The sequence below is a fragment of the Passer montanus genome, unplaced genomic scaffold (assembly GCF_014805655.1).
Source record: "Passer montanus isolate IOZ18808 unplaced genomic scaffold, ASM1480565v1 scaffold133, whole genome shotgun sequence".
In the NCBI taxonomy this organism is placed as follows: domain Eukaryota; kingdom Metazoa; phylum Chordata; class Aves; order Passeriformes; family Passeridae; genus Passer; species Passer montanus.
In genome coordinates this window covers 935871-957525 of record NW_024360166.1, presented here as the reverse complement: position 1 = coordinate 957525, position 21655 = coordinate 935871, and the positions used below count along the sequence as shown (strand labels likewise).

At 43.8% G+C, this 21655-nt stretch overlaps 1 protein-coding gene across 1 annotated transcript in view; it reads right to left on the bottom strand.

Moving 5' to 3' along the window:
• CTNNA1 (catenin alpha 1) overlaps window positions 1–21655 on the bottom strand; it is a 117507-nt gene that overhangs the window by 77086 nt on the left and 18766 nt on the right. Inside the window, exons 3-7 of the mRNA XM_039699431.1 lie at window positions 21210–21405; window positions 14304–14470; window positions 13437–13556; window positions 11392–11658; window positions 8226–8429 (exon numbers count right to left, since the gene is read on the bottom strand). Coding sequence (XP_039555365.1) covers window positions 8226–8429; window positions 11392–11658; window positions 13437–13556; window positions 14304–14470; window positions 21210–21405 — 954 coding nt within the window. The remainder of the gene's footprint in view (window positions 1–8225; window positions 8430–11391; window positions 11659–13436; window positions 13557–14303; window positions 14471–21209; window positions 21406–21655) is intronic.

The window sequence follows — 21655 nt, the reverse complement described above, 5'->3', positions numbered from 1 at the left end:
AAGGAAAAAAATGAAAAAGCACAACAGGTTTTACATGTCATGGGAGCACTGGAGAGGAGACAAGTGGTACCACACAACCAGAGGGACACATGTACATTGTACACAGTGACTGTTCCCCTTCTCTCCCTTCACTGTCTCCTGAATCCCAACCTGCAGATGGAACTTAATCCAGAGTTTGTATTAAACCAAGGCAAAAGAAAAAGGAGAAGTTGAGGACTTGAGAATCAAGTATGTCGTTGCAATACAAGAACTGTGGTATTCCAGCTTTGTAATAATTCCATCATCCCCTTCCTCCAACGAGAGGAATTGAAAAGCCCAGTTGTGTGTGTAATACTTCTGCACACTGAGAGCATGATCCTGCTGGAGGCTAAAAGACTGTTTATCCACAGATCAGCAGTCACTGTGCAAACTTACATGCTCCATTCCATCCATACTCCTCGAATTTGACTTTGAGAGACTATTCAAGTATCACCAAATAGAGTTGCATTAGGGGTGACTACATATTTGAGCTTATGTAGACAGATAAAGTTCAAGTATTTTCCTACAAAACAGTAGAATTCAAATTAATTGAGCCATAAACCACAATGTTAAGGCAGAATCTATGCACAGCATTAATGCATTTATGCAAAACCACTTAAGAGTTCAAGGAAAGTAAAACACTGCAAAATGCCAACCTTCATATCACAAACAAGGCAGTACACATTTTTATTGCAGGTTTTCCCTGCACTAATCTTAAATGTTATTTGATCAACATGAGATTAAGAAAGGTTGAGGTTTATAATGCATTATCAGAAGATCAGAATGTGTTAACATTAGAGATGGACACATGCCTGACAAGAAAGGAAAACCCAGGTGTTTCACCAGCACAAAAGCAAAGGGTGAGGGGGGAAAGGAGGGACCAGGTAGGATGGGAGTCTTCACTGCCACTCAAAGTATCCACAGGACTCAATTCCTGCTCAGAGCCAGCACTGGAGCTCAGCTCTGCTGCACAGCTGGCTGCAGCAAGCACTGTAACTGAGGGCAGCCACCTTCCTTCTTTTACCTACATTAAGAGTCTGTAACAAAAATGCTGCAAAGCGTGGAAAGGCTGCAAGGGTGAGTTCTGCTGTACAAGGCAGTTCAGAACAAGTCCCAGCTGCTGTCAAATCTATTCAGTTTAAGAGAGTTCTCACTGGCAGCTCTGCACCAAACAAGCAGCAAAGGCTGAAGGCAGTGGATGGAGCACAGCAGTGATTTAAGACTTCAAGAGACTCCTAGGCTCCTACTGGAATCCTACCCGAGTTGTGAGTGCTGGGCTTTGCTGGGATTCTCTCAGGAGGCATTCAGCCAGCCATATGCTTCTTTAAGAGATGCATCTGCACAGCACAAAATCTGTCTTGGGTCTGGAAAAGCATCCAGGACTTGCAAGCTGTGCCACTGGCATCAGTGGCTGCATTGGCCTGTGCCCCCACCCAGGGCACGCAGCTGGAGCCCAGATGTGCTGCCCTCCCTCCCCTCTAGGGCTGGGCACCCCAAGTTGTTTGGGGTCTCTAAACCAGCAATTCCACATCAACATTGGGTTTTGAAGCTCTTCAGAGTCTTCCCTATCACTCCCAGTGGTTTCCCTGAGCTTGTCCCAAAGATCACAAGGTTTACAGAACTTCTCTTAAATTCTGTAAGTCCTTGTAGTCCTTAAGAAACACAAGGTGCCAGAACATCTCCTGAAAACCCCATACTGAAATCCCAAACCAGGATGGTGTTGGGTGATACCTGGAAGCTTGATTCTGTAGCTCAAAAATGCCTGACTGACATAGTGTGAAGTTCTCACCATCTTCATCTGGTTTCACTCCAATGATGCTGAAATATTTACTCTATGGCAGCCTGTAAGCATTAAACTTAAAACTCTTATCACTTCAGAAATGTTATGTTTTTAAAAGCAGCATTTTTGTCAAAGCAATAATGTCTATGGAAATTAGGGCCCAGCATAACAGCACAGCTCTCTACTGAGCAGCTAAGTCCATGACAGGAAAACCCATCCAGGCTTTCAAACCACATCCATCACGTCAGCATTCAGGCATCTTAAACTGACAAACAATATTAAAAAAGAACGTGTAGATTATCTCAAGGCAGAATTTTTATCAGCATCTTTATCATCAACACAGATCAGTGTGCCATTTTAATTCACATCTATTCCCACAGAAACAGATGCTTTTATTAAAAGGGCTATGCAAGAGCCCTTTCAGTATATAGATACTTGCTATAAATGAATTTCACAGTCATGTGAAAATTCACGTGCTCCTTTCCAAGCTTGGATCCTCAATGGGAATACAAAGCTGTGGATCAACATTATTAATAGGCAAATTCATCATGAAAACACATCTCCATTCTGTAAATTGCAAGTGTGTCAGGAGTAGAAATATCCTTTGCTGGTAGTTCTGAAGACAAATGATTTCTTCCAGCAGATATTGAATAGATAAGCCAGGCACTTTTCTGCCCAATCACTTTCCAAGCATCAGAGATGTTCAGAGAAGCTTAGGAAAGAAAAGCAAAATAGTGCAATTAGGGTTGAGCAAACAGCACTTGTGTGGAGTATTGCATTCCCCTAACTGCACTGAACACAGACACAGGGGTGCAAACCAAGCATTTAACAAGTTATGGGTCCACCAGGTACAAATCCAGCAGTCTTGGGACCTTCTCTGGAGACCCCGAGATTCAAACCACGCTGGCCTGTCAGAGTTCCCTGAGGCAGAGCAGGGCCACAGCCTGGGATCAACCACTTCCTCCACCTTGAATTTGTGCCATACCAGCATGGGTTAGGTTAGAATCTAAAACAAACAGAAACACAACCCCCACCCCCAAACAGACCCTGCTGCGGTGCTCAAGCACTTGAGGCCAAATAAAAGATGGAAACCAGGGAAAACAAAAAGCCATCCTGAAGTGATGTGTGCCTGGAATGCCTGCTCTGAACCAGCTCCCAATGGCTTTTCTCCATTTGCTGCCAAGCACCTCTAATGCAATGCAGACAGTCAAGGACACAGTCAGAATGTTAATATGAAAGCATTAAAATTCCCATTGAAATGGGACCTGTCAGGCTACTTTATGTAACATGATTTATCGTTTCCAAATGTAGTAACAAGGGATTTTATTGTACAAGAGCATGTGGTACACAATGGGGCTCCGGGTCCGCATTCCGCACTCGCCAAACTACAATTCCTGACAAGGTTTCTGCTGGTACATGGCTGAGTTACTGGTGTGTGCATGAAAGGGGAGCTGAATGCATTAGAAATTGATGGGGTACAGAATAGACTGAAAATGAGAGCTCTCTGCACTTCCCTGTGCATACCAAACAGAGCCAGACACCTCCGACCACTGCTGGCCCAACTGCCCCCAGGGCTCCTGCACCAGGCAGCAAAAATGGACTGTCAAAAGCTGAAGGAAGCTTTTATTTCCAGTCTTACACATCAGTCTGATGTCTTCTGCAAGTTGAGGGCACACTGAGAGCACACTGGAAACTGCTGGTTACATTTCCAGAGCATGGCCTGTGCTTTCTACCCTACTAAACCCCAAACCCCTTCAAAGCCTGGCCTCAAAGGCACCAAATCCCACATGCCATGTGTAACACAGAGCCGACAGCAAGGCAAGCTGCCCAAGTCCTGGGCTAATGACACCCAGAGGGCTACAGCACAGAGCACGTACCTGTCACAACCAACTGGATTCCTGTGCCAGTGACACATTTTCTTTCTAAAATAGAGAAATTGTTCAGCTGTCAGCCCACTGGGCATTTTTTAATGCATTTCAGTAGTTTAGATATCCATGTAGTTTTCAGTAGTTATGTTAACTTTGAGGCAGAGCTGAGTAGCACAGAACAGAAAAGCAGATATGTTGGCTGCACCTACAGTGAGGAGAGGAATCTCACCAGCTGCCAGTAAAAAGACAACACCAGGATAAACTGGTAGCAGTGTCAAAAAATATACAGCTTCATCCTTTTTACTTGGAGCAAACTGCAACAGATCAACATGTATCCACACAAGACCATGGAGTTAGACCCAAAAGACTGTTTCCATTTTATTTTCTGATATTTCTTACTAACTTCTTCATTGATTGCACTATTAATCTTGATATCATTCAGTTTGATGCTTTGCTCTGCCCTCTTGCCCTGCCTAAGTCTGGAATCGACATTCAACTAAACTCAAATATGCTTTGAAATTTCTTCATTTAATTAATAAAACACACACCAAGAATGCCTGACTGCCACTGATCATACAAAGATCTGGGTCTTGCCATCTGTGAATTATATTACAAACTTAGCTGCAACTCATGTGGTGAATTTACTGCATTCCAGGCAGTTGATCCCAGAACCAAGACCCTGGACTACTCTGCTTTCACAAAGCTACTCAGAATCAAAAATGAATTTAGGCCTTCTCCTCCCAGCTCTGCCATTCAGAATCAGCGGCAAAAATCAAGCTTACTCCAACTAATAAAACTAAATGCAAATAGGCATCCATGCTATTTCAATCCAGGAGGGATCTGTAATGCAACTTTAAAAAGGAAAACTATTTTCTGTTGGAATTGTGAGAAGTGAGAAAAAGCCATAATGGAAAACAGCTCTCCCCAGGCAAAGTGGAAGAGGAGGGGAAAAGCCAGAGAATCAGATGCTACAATTAAGGGATGAACAGTTGGGATTTCAAAGAATGTAGCTTTTAAACCAAGAGGCTGGATCATGAAGTGGCCAATGACATTCAGTGAATGCAGGTAATGAAAGCCCATCTCACCATCCACAGAAACAGACTCCTGCCACTAGCCACGACTCTTCTTGCCATTTTCAAGAGCAGTCCAGAAGTATGCAGTCTGCCAACTTGGGGTAAGAAAAATTAAACAGCTCCCTTGTTCCTGTCCTTCTGCTTGCAGGGCCCACTACTGACCACTGTCTGACACAATGCTGGCGTTAACGTAAAAGATTTAGTCTGGCCAAGCTGCTCTTGAAAATGGCAAGAGAAGTCATACTAGATGAAAAAGGAAATCATACACACACCAATCTAAGAAAAAGGGGATTCAAACTTTGGTAACAAGCTACTGAACAAGCAAATCTTGCCTTTCTTTTAAGGGCATAATCACAGGATTCATCACCTTGCCAGCAGATGCAGTGGGGGTCAAGACATGCTACAATTCAGTTTATTGCCAAAACCTGTTATTCAGCTAAAAACTTCTGCCACACTCCATAACACAGCTGCCAATGCTTCCAGACTTATAGACCTTCAAGGACAGGCACAGAGAAACAGTTAAACTCTGAGTCCAAAACACTAAACTTTGAGTTACAAACTGTCTAGAAAAGTCTTGTTATTGCCAGAGATCAGAAAGAAAGCTCAAAAGCTAGAGGAAGTCACTGAAGAGAAGGCATTTAAAGTTAAAAATGAAATCTGTCTCAAGACAGTCCTGTGCTTCAGCCTTTCCAGTCTATTCCTCATCCAATCTTCTCTGAATTTTTACACTTGGCCAATAAATACCTCTTACTCTAGCACTTGGATAGGATTTACGATGCACTGCAAGTGCTGTGCAATTAACAGATTTAATGCCCAATTCACTTCCTCTTCAAAGGGAGGCTGGAGGAAAGCATCCCAGGAGCTGTGGGTATATCATACATATACATGAAATGACATTTCCTCTGCCACTACTCTAAGTCAGCACATCCCTACTCTTCCTGCAGATGTATCAAACCATTTTCACTGTTTAGATTCCCAACTATTAGTCATTCTTCAGCTTAATCACAGAGGGGTTTACAGTATGGATTTTTACACACCATCCCACATTTTCACCATAATTTATCAATTGCTTTTTCCACTCCATTTCACTGAATTTCTAATCTCATTTCCCCAACTACACTGTCTACAATCATAACATAACAGTGACTTTAAAAAATGCAGTATGCTCCACTAATTTCACAATGTGCCAAAGGAGATAAGAGAGGGAATACATTCTTCCCATCTCAGCATGATTACTTTAACTTGCCTATCAAAGACAAAAGCACATGGCTGAGGAGGAGGACAGGCACTACTGTGAGAGGAAGTCAAAGCTCTGCACTCTCACATGGCTATCTGGCCAACTTTCAATGAGACAAATGCCACCAACTCCTCCATGCAAGACCGAGCATTTACCTCTTGCACATGTTTAATTACCCTTTGGTGGCTGCTCCATTCGGAATCATGCTGACAGGGATCCATCCAATCCAGCAGCACATTTGAGGGATTATTGCTGATGCTTCACAGACTCATAAAACACCCTGCTCAAAGGAGTTTTGAGTGGCACAACTTCGTGCTTTGCTTCCCAGCTGCAGTCTGAAGTTCTACAAAATGTCAATGCTGAGCACAAGCTACTTTCACAAGCAATTAAGACAGACTACATGAATACCTAGCTCAGCCCGCAGGCTACATCAGACTTGCCTTTCAGTTTTGTTCAATTACTTTGCCCTTCTCCTAGGTAAACAGAAATCCTTGTTTTCCTTTCTTTCTACCACACACTGCATCTGTTCTCCAAATTCCACCACCCCAACCCACACATGGCAGCCCCTGGACCAGTTTTGTTCTATGCTGAAATCACTTTGGCCAAAAGATTTGAAGGTAAGGTACCTAATGCAGCAAGGTTCTTAATTAAGTGTTACTGTCCAAAAAGGATATCTCTGAACTCAGTTGCACCTCAAACAAGTTCAAAAGCATACATAAGACCTCAAGCCCTCCCATTAAGATTTATTCAGACAACTTGCCACAGTGCTACAAGCCACACAGTTTGCTGAAGTTGCTGCCACTTCTGCAACTTTATTTCTGAAATCAGTTTTATCAGTATTGAAGTTTAACAATTATATATAGTCTTGTCTATAATCTTATGATATCCTGATCTCACCTCTCAACACAGCAAGTTCTTCAGCTTAAAACCCACTGGAACAAGAGCAAAGTGGCATTGGAGGGGAAGGAAGTCCAATACTAAACCATGATGCTCTCAAATGCAGAAGCTCATCCACAAGATATGACACTCACTCCAACTGTGGAAACACTCTCAGGCTTCAGACACTGTGTGCACATTCAGTGCCTAAACACTGGAAAAGAATTGCTCTGAGCCCAATATTTACACCAAACTGCTCTCAGATTTTTTACTACATATTTAACTTCATACATCACTTCTACTCAAACTGAGTAGCAACAATAATCAACTTGATTCTGATAATTCATGCTTTCAGCTACAAAGATGACACACAGTTAGTTTCCAAGAGACAACAGAAGTGAAGTAGAACTTTTTGCATAAGCCCAGTTACCTTATGTAAACCAAAGTTTGAATTTCTCTACAAAACAATGTCAACAGTCATAAAAGAGAAATAGAAGCAGTGCCAAGGAATTAACACTTTAGGATGACAACACTAGTTTGGAAGACTGGTAAGTTTTAAGGTAAGTATCATTGGTGTTTTAAGTAGGTTTCATTCCACCTCATGACAAACCTTTGAGGACCCCTTGTTACTGCTCACATTCTGTTTGAGACAGAAGAGAATTCACAGAATCACCAGGCTGGAAGAGATCTTCAAGATCACAGAGTCCAACCCAGCCCAAACACCTCAACTAAACCCTGGCACCCAGTGGCACATCAGTCTTTTTTTAAACACATCCAGGGATGGTGACTCCACCACCTCCCCAGACAGGCCATTTCAAAACTTTATCACTCTTTCCATGAAAAACTTTTTCCTAATATCCAACCTATATTCCCCTTGGCACAGCCTGAGACTGTGACCTCTCCTTCTGTCAGTTGCTGCCTGGTGAAAGAGACCAACCCCACCTGAACGTAACCACCTTTCAGGGAGTTGTAGAAAGTGAAAATGTTACCTCTGAGTCTCCTTTTCTCCAGGCTTAACACCCCCAGCTCCCTCAGGTGCTGCTCACAGGACTTGTGTTCCAAGACCCTCTCCAGCCTTGCTGCCTCTTCTGGACACGCTCAAGTATCTGAATGTCCTTCCGAAACTGAGGGGTCAGAACTAGACACAGCACTCGAGGTGCAGGCCCACCAGTGCCAAGTACAAGGGAACAAACCAGCTTTGAGGGACATGGCTTCAATTCCATATTTTAGCTGACCCCATGTAGTCACACCCCACAAAGGGAGCCAGCAGAGTGGGGCACTGACATTGCCCATGCACTCAGAGTTTCACTCCCATGTTTTGGCTGACGCCATGCAGTTACACCCCCGAAGGGAGCCAGCAGAGGGGTACTCACGTTGCCCATGTACTCGGAGAGCAGGTCCTGCAGGGCCTGGCGCACGGCGTTGCACTCGGCCACGATGCGCTCGCGGCGGTCGTCGCGCGTGCAGGACGAGTCGGCCATCAGGGCTGCCCCGCTGATGATGCTCTCCAGCCTCTCCTCCAGGGACGGCCGGAACCGCTCCTCGCTGAACGTCGAGGGGTCCACGATGATTTGTTTCTAGCAAGAGAAAAAGCTCTGCAAATCAGCCACTAGCCCAAGTGATGCCTTAGGATTTAGCGTTTGTATTTTTCAATACAAAAAAGCTTTAGTGTGTAACTCAAACTCTTTATAGAGTCTTAGCGACTGTCTTTGCATTTTCGTCAGACAAACCAATTCCTCTCTGGGCCTGAAACTCAAGGACATCTCACTGTCTCAGGCCCTGAGAGATGTAAACAATAGTGAATTGGGGCAGACAAACAGGGAGTAAATTACTTTATTACCTGAAAGTGTAAATGGAGGATTAACGCCTGATATGTAAATGGACCAAAAAACTTAGGAAAAACCATGACCATCAACCATCTTGGCTGTAGCCCCTCTCTGAGGCTTTTGACTGCCCAAGGTGTATCTACTGAAGGCCTTCAATAAATACCCACTTCCCTTAATCTTGTCTAGCCTCTGTTCTAGGTAGCCACTCTAAGGCATCAAAGCAGTGTATTACTGTTAAGTCATGCACACAACCAACACTCAGAGCAATCCCCTGATCAGGCATTAAGAGGCAAACGACACCATTTTGGCACTAAGGAGGATTTTCATGAGTAGTTCTGTAAAATTACTAAGAGGTTTCCCAGCAGATTATATTGCTACTCATTTCTTGTGCTGCTTTGACAGCTAAACAAAACTTGGCCATAGGAAGCCTTGTTACATGAATGGTAAAAATCAAAAGTGCCAGCAAAAATAAGGTTCAAAGTACAGAACTCTTCCTAATGACATGTCAATTTGGACAGGCCTTCACTAGTTAACTTGTCAGATATAATTATTCCATCATGAACAAGAAAACAAACATCCAGAATTAGCTCTATATATTGTGTTCTCTTGCCCTATTTTGCCCTTTCTTCTCTTCAGTGTTAAGCAGGTAAATACAAATGTGTTCTCGAAAATTCTTGAAAGTGAAATATCAATATAAAGGTTTCAAACCACACAGAAATCAATTTCTTCATGGCAGAAAATTACGACAGGTTTCTCTTGCCAGAGTTAGCAAGCACAGCTCATACCAAGAGACTCAGGGCTGAAACAGCAGCATTGATGCATCTGCTCTCAAGGGACCAACACCATCACCCTTGGAAGCTCCCCAAGAAGAAACTGCACAATATTTACCACCTTTGAGTCCTTACAGGTGATTTGTTTAAACAGGTCTGTAATTTAATAAAGAAAAATAATTTGGCCACTTCATGGTCTGATCGTTTGTTTAGGGTTAGGCTGGGTTATTTCAGGGGCAGAATTTTTTAATTCTAAAAGAAGTCCCAAAGATTTTTGAAATGGGAATTTTTTCAGCCAGTTTGTGTTCAAGCTAACCTCAGCAGGCACATCACAACCACCTGCTTCTGCCAGCCAGCACATTTCATATCTCTACGCAGTAACCATGCAGCCATCACAGCAGGATGAGAACATGACATGTGCTCTCCAACACATTCCTTCCTCATTCTTTTTGAAACTTTTAGCCACTGGCAAATACAATGGTAGTGTGCTATCACTCCAGACCTGCATCACCAAAAAAGAGATAACAATCAGCTTGTTATCTTCTGGTAGCCATTTCATATTTTACCATCGCTAGAGTATCTGAGGGCATGTGTGCTCAAAGTCTCTATTATGGGAGTGTAATAACACTCAAGCAGCAGCAGGAAATGAAGTGCAAGGATAACATCTGCCAAGAACCTCAACACATTTGTTTTGTCAGCCTCCTTTGGCAGGGATGAGACAATGCTATCATGAAGCTGGCCTGCTGATCAGGCACTGCTGCTATTAGAGAGCCTCACAAAGTGGGATTAAAAGCTCAAAAAGCATCACGTGAGCTGCAACACTCAAAAAGTAGTATGCAGCTGTATATTGGAGAGTTTGTATAGTAAAATAGGGTGATTTATCAGAAATCCTATTAGCTGGTTTGAGCTGTACAAGCCAATCCACCAACTTGCATTGAACTGCTTCTTCACTGCCTGCCCCTGACATGGTGCTGCTGCTGCAGGGTTGCCTTCCCCTCCCACAGGCACCTCTGAGAACCTGCAGCCCATTGGGGCTAACCTGAGGCATCCTCCAAAGGCTTACTGAGCATCTGATGGAATTTCAGAAAGCCAAACTCAAAATTGAAACCAGGCACAAAGATCAAGACAGCCATGACATCCTCTTGTTACCCAAGAGATCACAGGGAAAGCCTTCCCATCAGACACAGGGAGAACTCCATCATAACTTTATCCCAGCAAAATACACATGGCAGAAAGGGAGAAATGAGAGTGGCAAGAGCAAAAAGGAGAAAGTGAGCAAAATCTGGCAAAACCACAACTATTAAATGCCTTTTGAGCGATGGCTTTGCAATATTAAATGAAGTTCTAGTGTAAGTTAGTGCTACAGTGTTTAAAATTCAGAGGCTGAATCAGGTAGACACCGAATCCCGGCTTCAAAAGGAAAGCGATCTCAGTAAAAATGCATGGCTGTCCTCAGCAACGTGCTGAATACAAGATAAAGAACATGACAGATCAGTACAACCTATCAGTATGAAATGACTTCATTTCCAACCAAAGATCATATTAAAACTTCCCACTTCATGTTCCTTTCAAGAGGTAGTTTCAGCAATCCCAAATACATGATTCACTTTTAATAAATCACTTCTGTCACCTCCAAGAATACATTACATAAATATATTATGAAATAATCAATTTCAAACAAACCATCTAATGTAGCAGTAGGCTGCTATTTCAGAGCTAGTTTAACTTGACAGCCTTCCATCATCAAGAACCACATATGTAGCTTTCTATATTCCATCAACCCTAGTTTGGAAAATGGCTTTTTTTAAAAAAGCCTACTTTGCCTACAACTTGCTGCACTTCAGTAGAAAATGATCTTCCAGGCGATATCAATAAAAGCAAGCTGTGGCTAACAAAGCAGGTGAACAGACAGGAGGGCCTTTTCCCAGAGGGCTCCAACTCACATCGAAGTTGTTGAGGGCGTAGGCCAGCTCTCCGCCCCCGCCCTGCTGCTGGGCCGCGTCGTCGGCGGCCGTGGCCTGGGCGGCGTTGGAGATGCCGCTGACCGCCTGCTGCAGCTGCTTGTAGATCAGGTCCCTGTTGGCCTTGTAGGCAGCGACGTCGGGGTGCTGCAGGCAGGCCTGGGACGCCGTGTACAGGATGGGCACGTTCTTCTGCAGGATTCCTCTGGCTGCTGCCATCTGATCGCGGTGACCCACATCTTTCAACTCCTGTTAAGAAAATTAAAGAGAAAAAAAGCATTTGAGAGCATTGCCCACATTCAACGTCCACGCACTGTCTCCCCACATCTTCAAAGGACGGGCAGGTTCTTTGCCTCAAATCTCCTCAAATCTCTCTGCTGAGTATTCCTATCCTTAAGGGCTCAACTGATTGCAAAACACAACAGCTTCATAAAGCCAAAAAACAACAACACTGCAGGGCAATTCACAACACCACAATTCAAAATCTGACATTGGATTTTTGTTCCTCTGCAGCACTGGACCAGCATTTTAGAAGGGGTCTTGTCTTGCATTTGCAGATGAGAAGCAAGATCATCTCTAATTTAAACTCCCAGGCTCACAACCAGAATGTTTTCTTTAATCACACCTAGAAGATGGCATTTACTCTCCTCAAGAGACTCAGGTACTTAATTTCAGAAGAACAAATATATCATCTCATTCAACTTCTTGTTCACCTCGAATGAGACAAAATTAATCCAATGACTGTAATTACCACTAATTCAAGATTAGTGAGCAAGTCTGTCTTTTCCCAAACACCTTGTGCTGTAATTCTCTAAAGCACCATTACCTCTGTTTTAGAACAGAGCACCATGATCAGATAAAGCTCTGAGTCCAGCACAAGCAGTAAGTTTATGAAAGGAGGAACAACCACAGTTATTAGCAGCAGCAACATTTCAAAATTACCTCTTAAATCTAACAAAGAGGCAGTGAAAATGAAGACAAGGACTGCCTTACTGAGAAAAGGGAAAAAAATTCTGTCAGACTCTCTAAAATGAATGGGCAATAGGTGACCTCTGTAAGGTACACACTGAGCAGTGAGGGCACTCCAAGCAGGCACAGAGATTTACAGATTTTGTACAAACACTTCCCATAGTGTGGAACAATCCATCACAAAGCAGTTTTAGAGCATTTATTGCATTGCCATCACAACCCTACTCCCATTTACTGCAATCAGATTTGAGATACATAACCAACTGGCAATCCCTTTTTGACTGTACCCAGCTTATTTTCTAAGACAAATCTGTGCAAAAAAACCTAAGCAGTGTCAGAGGTGCATAAGCAGTTTTGGTTTGTACATATCTACAGAACAAAGAGGCAAAAAATGCTCTAAAAGAATTATGCTATTTCTGATAATTTAAACTGCCCACACCTCTGCCTTCTTCTGAAAACTTAACTACTCAAGAATGAGTCACACCAGTGCTGTTGAACAAAACAAATTTCACACACAATTTAAGGCCAAGCACAAGCTATCCAAACACAGAACATACCCACAACAAACAGGAATTTAAACCCCTCCTCCAATGGACATTCCAGTGCAAGACCAGTGAGCAGCACCACTCACTTCCTCAGGAAGCTGTAGCTGTGCCCAGCCACATCTTTTGCTCCCTGTGCACATGGACATGTTCAGTCCATCTGCATGAACCACACAGCAACTAGGTCTATTGGAGGGTGCCCCAGGGCTGGGACACAGGTCCTTGTCCTCAAGTGCAGCTCTTGGGCAGCAGCATGTCAGGCACTAAAATACTGACATTTACAAATGCTACTATGAACAAATTCCATCAGAAGCAGCACCCTACAGCCACGCACACTTTCCATGGTTACCAGGCAAGCTCACAGCTCCCTAACATGGAAGAGCATAACAGAAAGTACTCAGCAATAAAAAAATAAAGTAAAAAGTATTAACAGAACAGGCACTTTCCAAGAGCAGCAAGGTATGTTGGAAAAGAAAAATAAGAATTAATATACAGAAGAAAATGGCCACACTATACCTGTTGTCTTTTGGCTGCCATGATGTTAAGCTTGTCCACTTCTGGTTTGAGGGCTTTATACTGGATACCCAAGTCCTGCTCTGTGCCAGCATTTCTTAGTTTCAGGATACCATCTTCCACCTAAAAGAATATATATTCACATATTTTTCCAAGCAGTACAGTCCACAGGTCAGGAGGTAGTTCAGAATGTATTTCATGGCAGTCAGAGAAAGCAATCTTCCTCTGCCCTTTTTTCGAGAGAGCTGCTTTAAAGGCTAATAGTGCTTAGCTACTATTCCATAGTCAGCAGCTACCAGAGACAGTCAAGAACACACATCTGAAAGAGCATGAAGGAGTCGAGGGCCCTGGCAGGGCCATAGCAGTGGCCAAAGGGCAGAAGGAGCGTCCTCAAAGCTCATTTGCAAAGGAAGACCCAGTATCCAATGTCATTTCACTTCAAATTCTGCACAAACCACTCGCCGACCCTTTTGCTTGCTTTTGCTTCCTCAAACAATCCACTTTCATTTTTATTTAGCCAGATGAAACTACTCATTCCTAGCAGCTGCAAAGGAGTACTGGTTATAAGAAAGCCAAATTCTCTAAGGTGAAAGGGCTGGCTCTCACCTGTAGCTGCAGCCCAGGGCTCAGTTAGTTTTTGTACTAAAACGTTCAGAACAGAGTGCAGTTCAATGTCAAAAGCTACTGACAGTGAGTATACAAGCAAATGACACATGCCCACTGCACACATTCTGCTGACAGGGAAAAGCCCCAGACCCCCCCACTGCAGAAGGAAGTTGCTGCCAGTGCACGCCCCACAGGGTCACACACAAAGTGGGCACCTGGCAGAGCAGCCCCGGCGTGCCAGGCACAGCAGAGCCCCACACTTACAACTTTGAGCTGAACAAGCAGCTTGTAGACGTCGGCCATGTCAGCCAGGATGAGCAGGCGGGTGACGGCGGAGAGCAGGGCGCGCGCTGCCCTCACCATGTTCCCGCGCTTCACCGACGAGCAAGGGTCATCTGCAAACTCCCCCGAAGCACTCTTCATCAGGTCACCTGCACGGGGGGACAGCAGGGGCTAGCTTCAGCATCATACAGCATCGCATCAGCCACTGGAAAGTTCCTAAGCCAACCTGAGTCTCTAAAACAAAACCTTTGTGAAATATGGCTGACAGTTAATGCTGCATGTGGCTACCTCTAAGTAGGTAGCCACATGGCATTGGGGCAGAGGGGCTTGTGCAGGGAGGAAGGGCTGGGAAATCACACTTTGGTCCTTATTTCCATTTGTACAGGTGTTTCAGCATGCTAGAATTCTCTAGAGAGGCGAATTCAGCACACCTTTGCAGGGCTGCAGTTATTTCCCAAGCTCCAATGCTTTCAAAGTCTGAGAAAAAGCTTTGATTTGTGTGCGTGTAGGAGTTAAACAGAAAGCAGCAGAAAGCCCTGTAAACACACAGCGAGCTGCCACAGCTCCTGGGACCGTAAACAACTCGGAGCGATGACCTGGCTGGATATGCCCTGGTTGGAATTCAAAGCCAGGCAGCGCTTCGTAAAACGCTTCAACATTTCATAGCCTGTGGGGCTGCATCTGGTGCAGGAGCAAAGAATTTGGGTTTCAGATGCTCACAATGCCATTGGTTAACTATGAAAAGCAAAGGCCACTTTGCACAGCTAGAGCAAATTCCTCCAGAAGGCATTCACAAAGTATAAAAGTAATGCCTGCATATAATCAGAGGAGTAAATTTTGGATTTCTCCCTCACTTTTTGGGCCAGCTTCCAGTACCACAGTTCCCACACATCAGTAAGTTTTGGAATCCACATTGTTATCCTTGCATCTCTCCGCATCTCAGAAACACTGAGAGAACAGCTAGGACTTAGTCCAGAAAATGGTAGGGCCTCAGGGTCAGGGATTTGCAGGCAGCAAGAGATGACCTGAAAGCAGATTGCTATAGCTAGGTGCTGCTTCAGAGGCTTCCCAAAAACCTGTATGAAAAAGTGTCCATGTGGCCAAATGCCAAAATAAAAATAGCCTGTCTCAGATGAGACTAAAAAATTTCCACCAAGCACTTGACAAGTGACAGCTGACAGTGAGTCCCATGGAGACCCCCACACCAAACAGGGCAAGGGCCGCACCAAATCTCTGCCTGATGCGGTCCCAGGAGGCTCCACTTATTTAACAGCTTATTTTTAACTGCTCAGAAATGCCAACAGCTGGAAAGTCTGGGGTTAACCATCCCCATACATAACATCTTGCCCAGGAAGTTTTTCCCACCCAGGCACTCTACACCTTCACAGCTAAATTCAGCCCAAGCACAGCTGCCAGCCTGCCCAAGCAACCATACCAAGATACTCGATTTTGCTCAAATGCTCCCCCCTATGTAACACCCTTCCATCATCTTAAATAATACAACCGAGAATGCCACATAACATTTTAAGATAAAAATATGCTACTTCTGTACTGGGACACCACAAAAAAGCTTCTGTCCAAGTACATGCCAGCTCTGAGTATCAAACCAAAGCTATCCCCTACCCAGCTCTAGGGAACACAACTCATTACTTTAACATGGGTTAAGAACTCCAGATTTCCAGATGAGAGATGTGCGAGATGGGTGAGAGATGATGTATTACCAATACTGTGAGCTTCAAACAGCCAGGAGATTACAAAACCCCAACACAGCTGACATGACCCTTTCTTTATTCTTTCTGGAACAGGCTAATAATAAAAATCATCACCACAAGTATGAAATCAATTGACAACCTCAGGATTTAAGGATATGTATTTACAAGAGCATGAAGCAACACAATAAAAGGGGAATGACTTCAAACAGAGTAGGATTAGATGAGATATTGGGAGGGAATTCCTCCCTGGGAGGGTGGGCAAGCCCTGGCATAGAGTGCCCAGAAAAGCTGTGGCTGCCCCTGGATCCCTGGACATGTCCAAGGCCAGGTTGGACACTGGGGCTTGGGGCACCCAGGGATAGTGGAAGGTGTTCCTGCCCATGGCAGGGGGTGGGACTAGATGGATTTAAGCTCCCTTCCAATCCAGGCCATTCTGTGATATGCCAGAACCAACACTGAGGACAAATATTTCCTTCATCATTTACTTATATATAAAATTCCACATTTTCAACTCCCAAAATATTGTTTTCATTTATTTTCTATTTAAAACAACTTATTGAAGAGGCCACTTGCTTCACGTGAATCTCAGAAATTGCTAACCAAGTTAAAAGCCAAAATTATCCTCTACCCAGCTCTTAAATTGCAACCTTTCAAGCCAGTCCAAAAATAAAATGCTATTCCCTTTTATTTTAACAAGAGATTTTAAAAGATTTAGTGAGTTTCAAACAGCTTGTCAGGGTGTCAAAAGATAACCAGCTTCCCAAAATTAAAAGCAGATTATATTTAAAGTTGTTGCATATATATACACATTTCTGCCAATTAAGGGAAGCTGACTTTCAGACTTCTTTTATAAAGGGAAAGCACCCTGGGGTAGTTCTTTTAGCTAGATTCAAAGGGCAAGAGGGCACTCTGGCCTGGTAGCCTCAATATGCAGGTACTGCATTGTGTGTGCACATCAGCAGTTCCAAGGGGACCAGCACAATCTTCCCTTTTTCAACACTGAACACAGGTAACACAACCACTCTGGAAGAAGGATTTTAAGAGTTAAAGTAACACAGTGGAGAAAAGTCCAACCGTGAGACTTGGATTATAAAGCTGGTACAAATACTTACATGAGTAGTCTGTTTTTCCAATATAACCTTAGATCTTCATTAGATATTAGAAGGGAAGGAAAATAAAACAGAGCTGAGAAAAGAATGGGCAACAGTAGACATCCTATGATCCTGTCAATAAGGCACTAAGAATTCACTTCAATGGAACAAAGCCCATTTTAGACATGGTCAGACTCCAATCCATCAGAAGAAAATTCCCACTTTCTAGTCTCTTTCCCCCACTCCCACAGGGTGTAACAACACTTTCAGGCAGCACCATTAACCCTGTTCCCAGAGTTGAACAGGATGACCATGGACAGAACTTGCTCCACATCCCAGGAGGGCACAGCAGCAGGCAGGACAGGCCAGGCAGGGACAGCCAGGACACACTGGCACTGCTGCTCCTCTGCCAAGCTGGGAGCTGGTGTGCCCACACATCACCTCATACCCTTCAGCACTTCAGCTCAGAGCGGGCGCCAGACTGCTTTGCCAGCAGCACCAGGGACACACCAGTGCCACCAGGCCATTCCCTCCTGCTCACAGCACCCCACCACACTTCCCCAGAAATTGCCATTCCCTACCAAATGAAGGCAAGCAGGAAATCAGAGTTTCAAGTCTCCACTGCTCTGGATACTGAAGTCATATCTCATCAACAATGCCACCTTCAACACCCACCAGCAGGGTCACAGCGGGCTGTCCTAGCTTTCTGCTCTCAAGGATGAGGCCCCACACCACCTTTTGCCATATCAACACAGGAGTTGATACTTACGTCAACAAAAGCTTCTGATAATTCCTTAATCTTGCCTTTAATTAAATCCATATACTGCCTACAACACTCCTACAGTTTGCAGAGAGCCACCCCAGAGCTCCCTCAGGTTATGGCTTTTCGAAGTGGCACACTCTTAAAGCTTTGTTGCAGGAAACCAAATGAACTCACTGCACCTTTCTAAGAAATTTAGGTAACTGGTCACAACAGAATTTTGAAGTTGAATTTTCCAAGAAGAATTCAGTATTTAACTTCAAGATGTTCCACAAGTGGCCTCCTCCTACTCCTTGGGAATCCTTAAGCCAGACATCCTCAGTTAAAGAAACTGATTTCCCCTTTCATAATTCATCGCACTGTTCAGTTTTGAAGAACCCTCCACTTAGAAGAATGAAGCAGGACACAGAGCTGAATCAGCTGGATCATTCCCCTGCATTTGCAACCTGAGCCATCAAAGCATTCATTCCTTCTCTTACCTCAAACCCTATACACAGGCTTAGATTTTTCAATGTTAAGTTTTAATTTTTGGTCTGTTATGTAAAGTTGCCATGGAAGACTCACAACAGGAGAGCAGTGAATTCCCTGGATCCCCACACTCACATGCAGATACAGAGACAGAGAGCTGTAGCCATCAGCATTCTAGGGAATTGGGAACAGCCTTGCCAGTCTGACCCAAAAGCAATCTCCCTCATGAGCCCAGTTTGGAAGCTGCCTCAGTGCCAAGCACCTGGGTATGGGACTGGTTGAAGTTCCAAAACACCTCCCAACAGCACCAGAGGAGCTAAGCACTCCAACATAGAGCGAGATGGCACAGGGAGCCCGCAATGGGGAGTGAGGCTGGGCAAGACCAGTGCTGCACCTTCTGTTACCCAGCAAACCTCTGATGGCAGAAATGCCTGTAACAAACACTACAGCAATGCCAAAATTCAAGATGTTCACATCAAATGCTTTCCAAATACCAAGTCTTTTCAATAACCACAGTGGGATCTATTCTGAAAAACACTTTGATTCCTTATCTCCACTTTTCTGCTCAAAATCTTAAAAAGTTTCATTACTTTATAAGGAATCAAAAGTACAAAGCTCTAAAGGGCCAGGAATCTTACTGTAGGATATTTCATTAACTTGCTTGCTGTAATTTATTCTTCCATTGTAAAAAACAAGAAGACTTTGAAGATCCAGTTACATTGATTTAGTAGGCAGCCATGCCATTATTCATTCAAAATAGCTCTTTTCAGTTCTTTGTTTTTACCCCCAACAAATGGGATTTTATGAACAAGCATGCTCACTAAAATCATGTACTCTCTCAATCTTCTTCTCGCTAGGCTAAAAAATTTTTTTTAATTTTCTCTGATGAGACAAGTTATCTATTGTCCTAATCATCTTCATAATCCCTGTCTACATTCATTAATCTTTTTTTATTATGGTAACTAAACCACTCCCTATTCTAAATAGAGGCATTATTAATGCTATTTTCCTGTCCTCCACTGAAGATTAATTGTGCTCTATATCCATAATCCCACTGCCAGCTCATCATCACCCTGCTGCTGACCACAACACCCAGATTCTCCTCTCCACTCATGCCCCTGTTGCAAAAGATTTGCTGAGTACATGTACAGGCTTTGCATCCCACTTTCCTGGTTTCTCCAGTTCACAAATTCAACTGGTCTGACACAATACAGAGAGGCTTCTGAGGTGCACAGAATGTCCACAACCACATGCATTGGGAGGTTGTATCTCCCTGCTGTTACTAGCACTGCTGAGAACTGCAATCCTCCTGGCACTGGCAGCAATAACCCTTCCCCTCTGTTCCAGATCATTTTTCACCACTTGCTTCTCCTTTACTCAAAGGCTGGTTTGACTTTTAATTTCCTCACCAAGTGCTGCTCTGCTAAACCTGGCCAAACACTGGAGCACAGCTTTGATCCCGGGGTGTGCTGCAATGGTGTCCCCACAGAGCATGGTGGGCACCACCTGTGTCCAGAAGATTCACTGCAGTCTGACCACCCACCAGCCTGAGGAAACAGACACAGCCACCCCTTCTACACCAGAATCCACACAAGATGCAAACAGCAAAAAGGGAAGAAGTGAAGCAACATTAAGGTGGGAAGTTATTTCATTCCAGCACCTCTCAGTTATGAGCTTCACCTCCTCTGTCAAAGCCAACAGAGCAGGGAAGTTTTGGCAACAAGCCTATGTGTAGTCTCAGAACTAAGAAGAAGCCAAGAAACATGGGAAAGGGTCATCTGGAAAGTTTTTTATCAGTCTCTCCTTCCCACCAGCTTCTCACTGCAATATTCAGCTACAAATCCAGCTCAGGGGAGTTCTCAATCCCAAGGGCTGAGCAGAGCTCCCTCTCTCACCAGCATCACTGAGCCTTTTGGAGGCACCCACAGACAAGCACTAACCCTCGACTGAGCAGCAGTCAAGCACCAACAATTAAAGCTTGGTGTCAAAGGGGGCTCTCTTGCTGTTTGTTGTTGTTAAATTAAGCCAACTCAATTAGCCCCTTATATTGCAGCCTTCTTACCTTGATCTTTCTTTGGTCTACCAGCCAGGCTCATCCACAACTTAGAACCATTTCTAACTAATATTTCACCACTCTGCAACTTCAGCTACAAACAAGTAATTAATGCTAATGAGTTTTCCCGTTTTTGCAGCAGCAGCCGTCACCATTAATACCAGTTGACTGGGTTTCACTGAAGCATAGAAAAGACTCATGACTGGAAGAATGATAAATGATTTATGAGCAACAATATTTACTAGTGCATATTTTAGAGTAAGTCAGCTCCACAGGCTTTTCTTGCAGGTCTGCTCCAAGAAAGTAAAAAAGAAAATTATAAAAATCAACATTAGATGTGAGGAAGGAAGCCTGGAATATTTAATCAAGGTCTTCACATTCTGTTTGGTGTTGTTTACGTTTTACATATTCAAGAAACATCTCTGTTGAGTCAATACTTGGCTCTTCCTCCTATAGTGCTGGTCTGTATACAGTCAGATATTGAAGAAGTTATTGACATATTTCAGATGTAGTCCCATAAAATTAACAGCTGCAGGGAGCACATTCGTTTTTGAGCCTAAACTGAGTTTTTAAATGCACTTCAAAGAATCAGTCCTCCTGTTTCTTCTTAATCTGTACTTGGGCCATCCAATTTCCAGACCTATCCAGTTACATTACTGCTCAGGGATACCAGCCAGGCAAGCTGAGAACCCACAAGTTGAGAGGCACAGTCACTAGAAAGAGCAGCAAAGGGAAATGGGAATGGTTCCACTTGCTCTGAAGAGCCACAGTTTGAGAGGCCAGCCACCAGATCCTCACTCTTACCTTGCTTGCGAACATCTTCCACAGCTGCCACCAGCTCCTCCTTCAGGAACTGGCTCTCCTTTGCAATTTTGTCTCCTTTCTCCAGGAAATTCTCTGTTGCTTGTTCAACTGAAGCAGCCAAGACATGAGCCTTTTTAGAACGGCCTCGCTTTTTATTGGAGGGGCCCTTGTTGCTGGTGTTAACCAGTGTTGTTACCTAAAGGAACAGATGGAAGGGAAAAAACCCAACATCAAATTTAATACTTAGCCGTTTGATAGTAAGGCCACATGTATTTTTTTTTCTACAGTGTATTGCTAATACCTGCACTATTGCCAGCTCCAAAAGTTAACCTAATGACTGTTTTTCACATTTAAACACTACCATGCTTCTTGATTCATGAGCAAAATAAATGCAGCTAAACAGCTCAAAGATTTCTCTTACCAGCAGCATGCCTCAAAAGTTGATT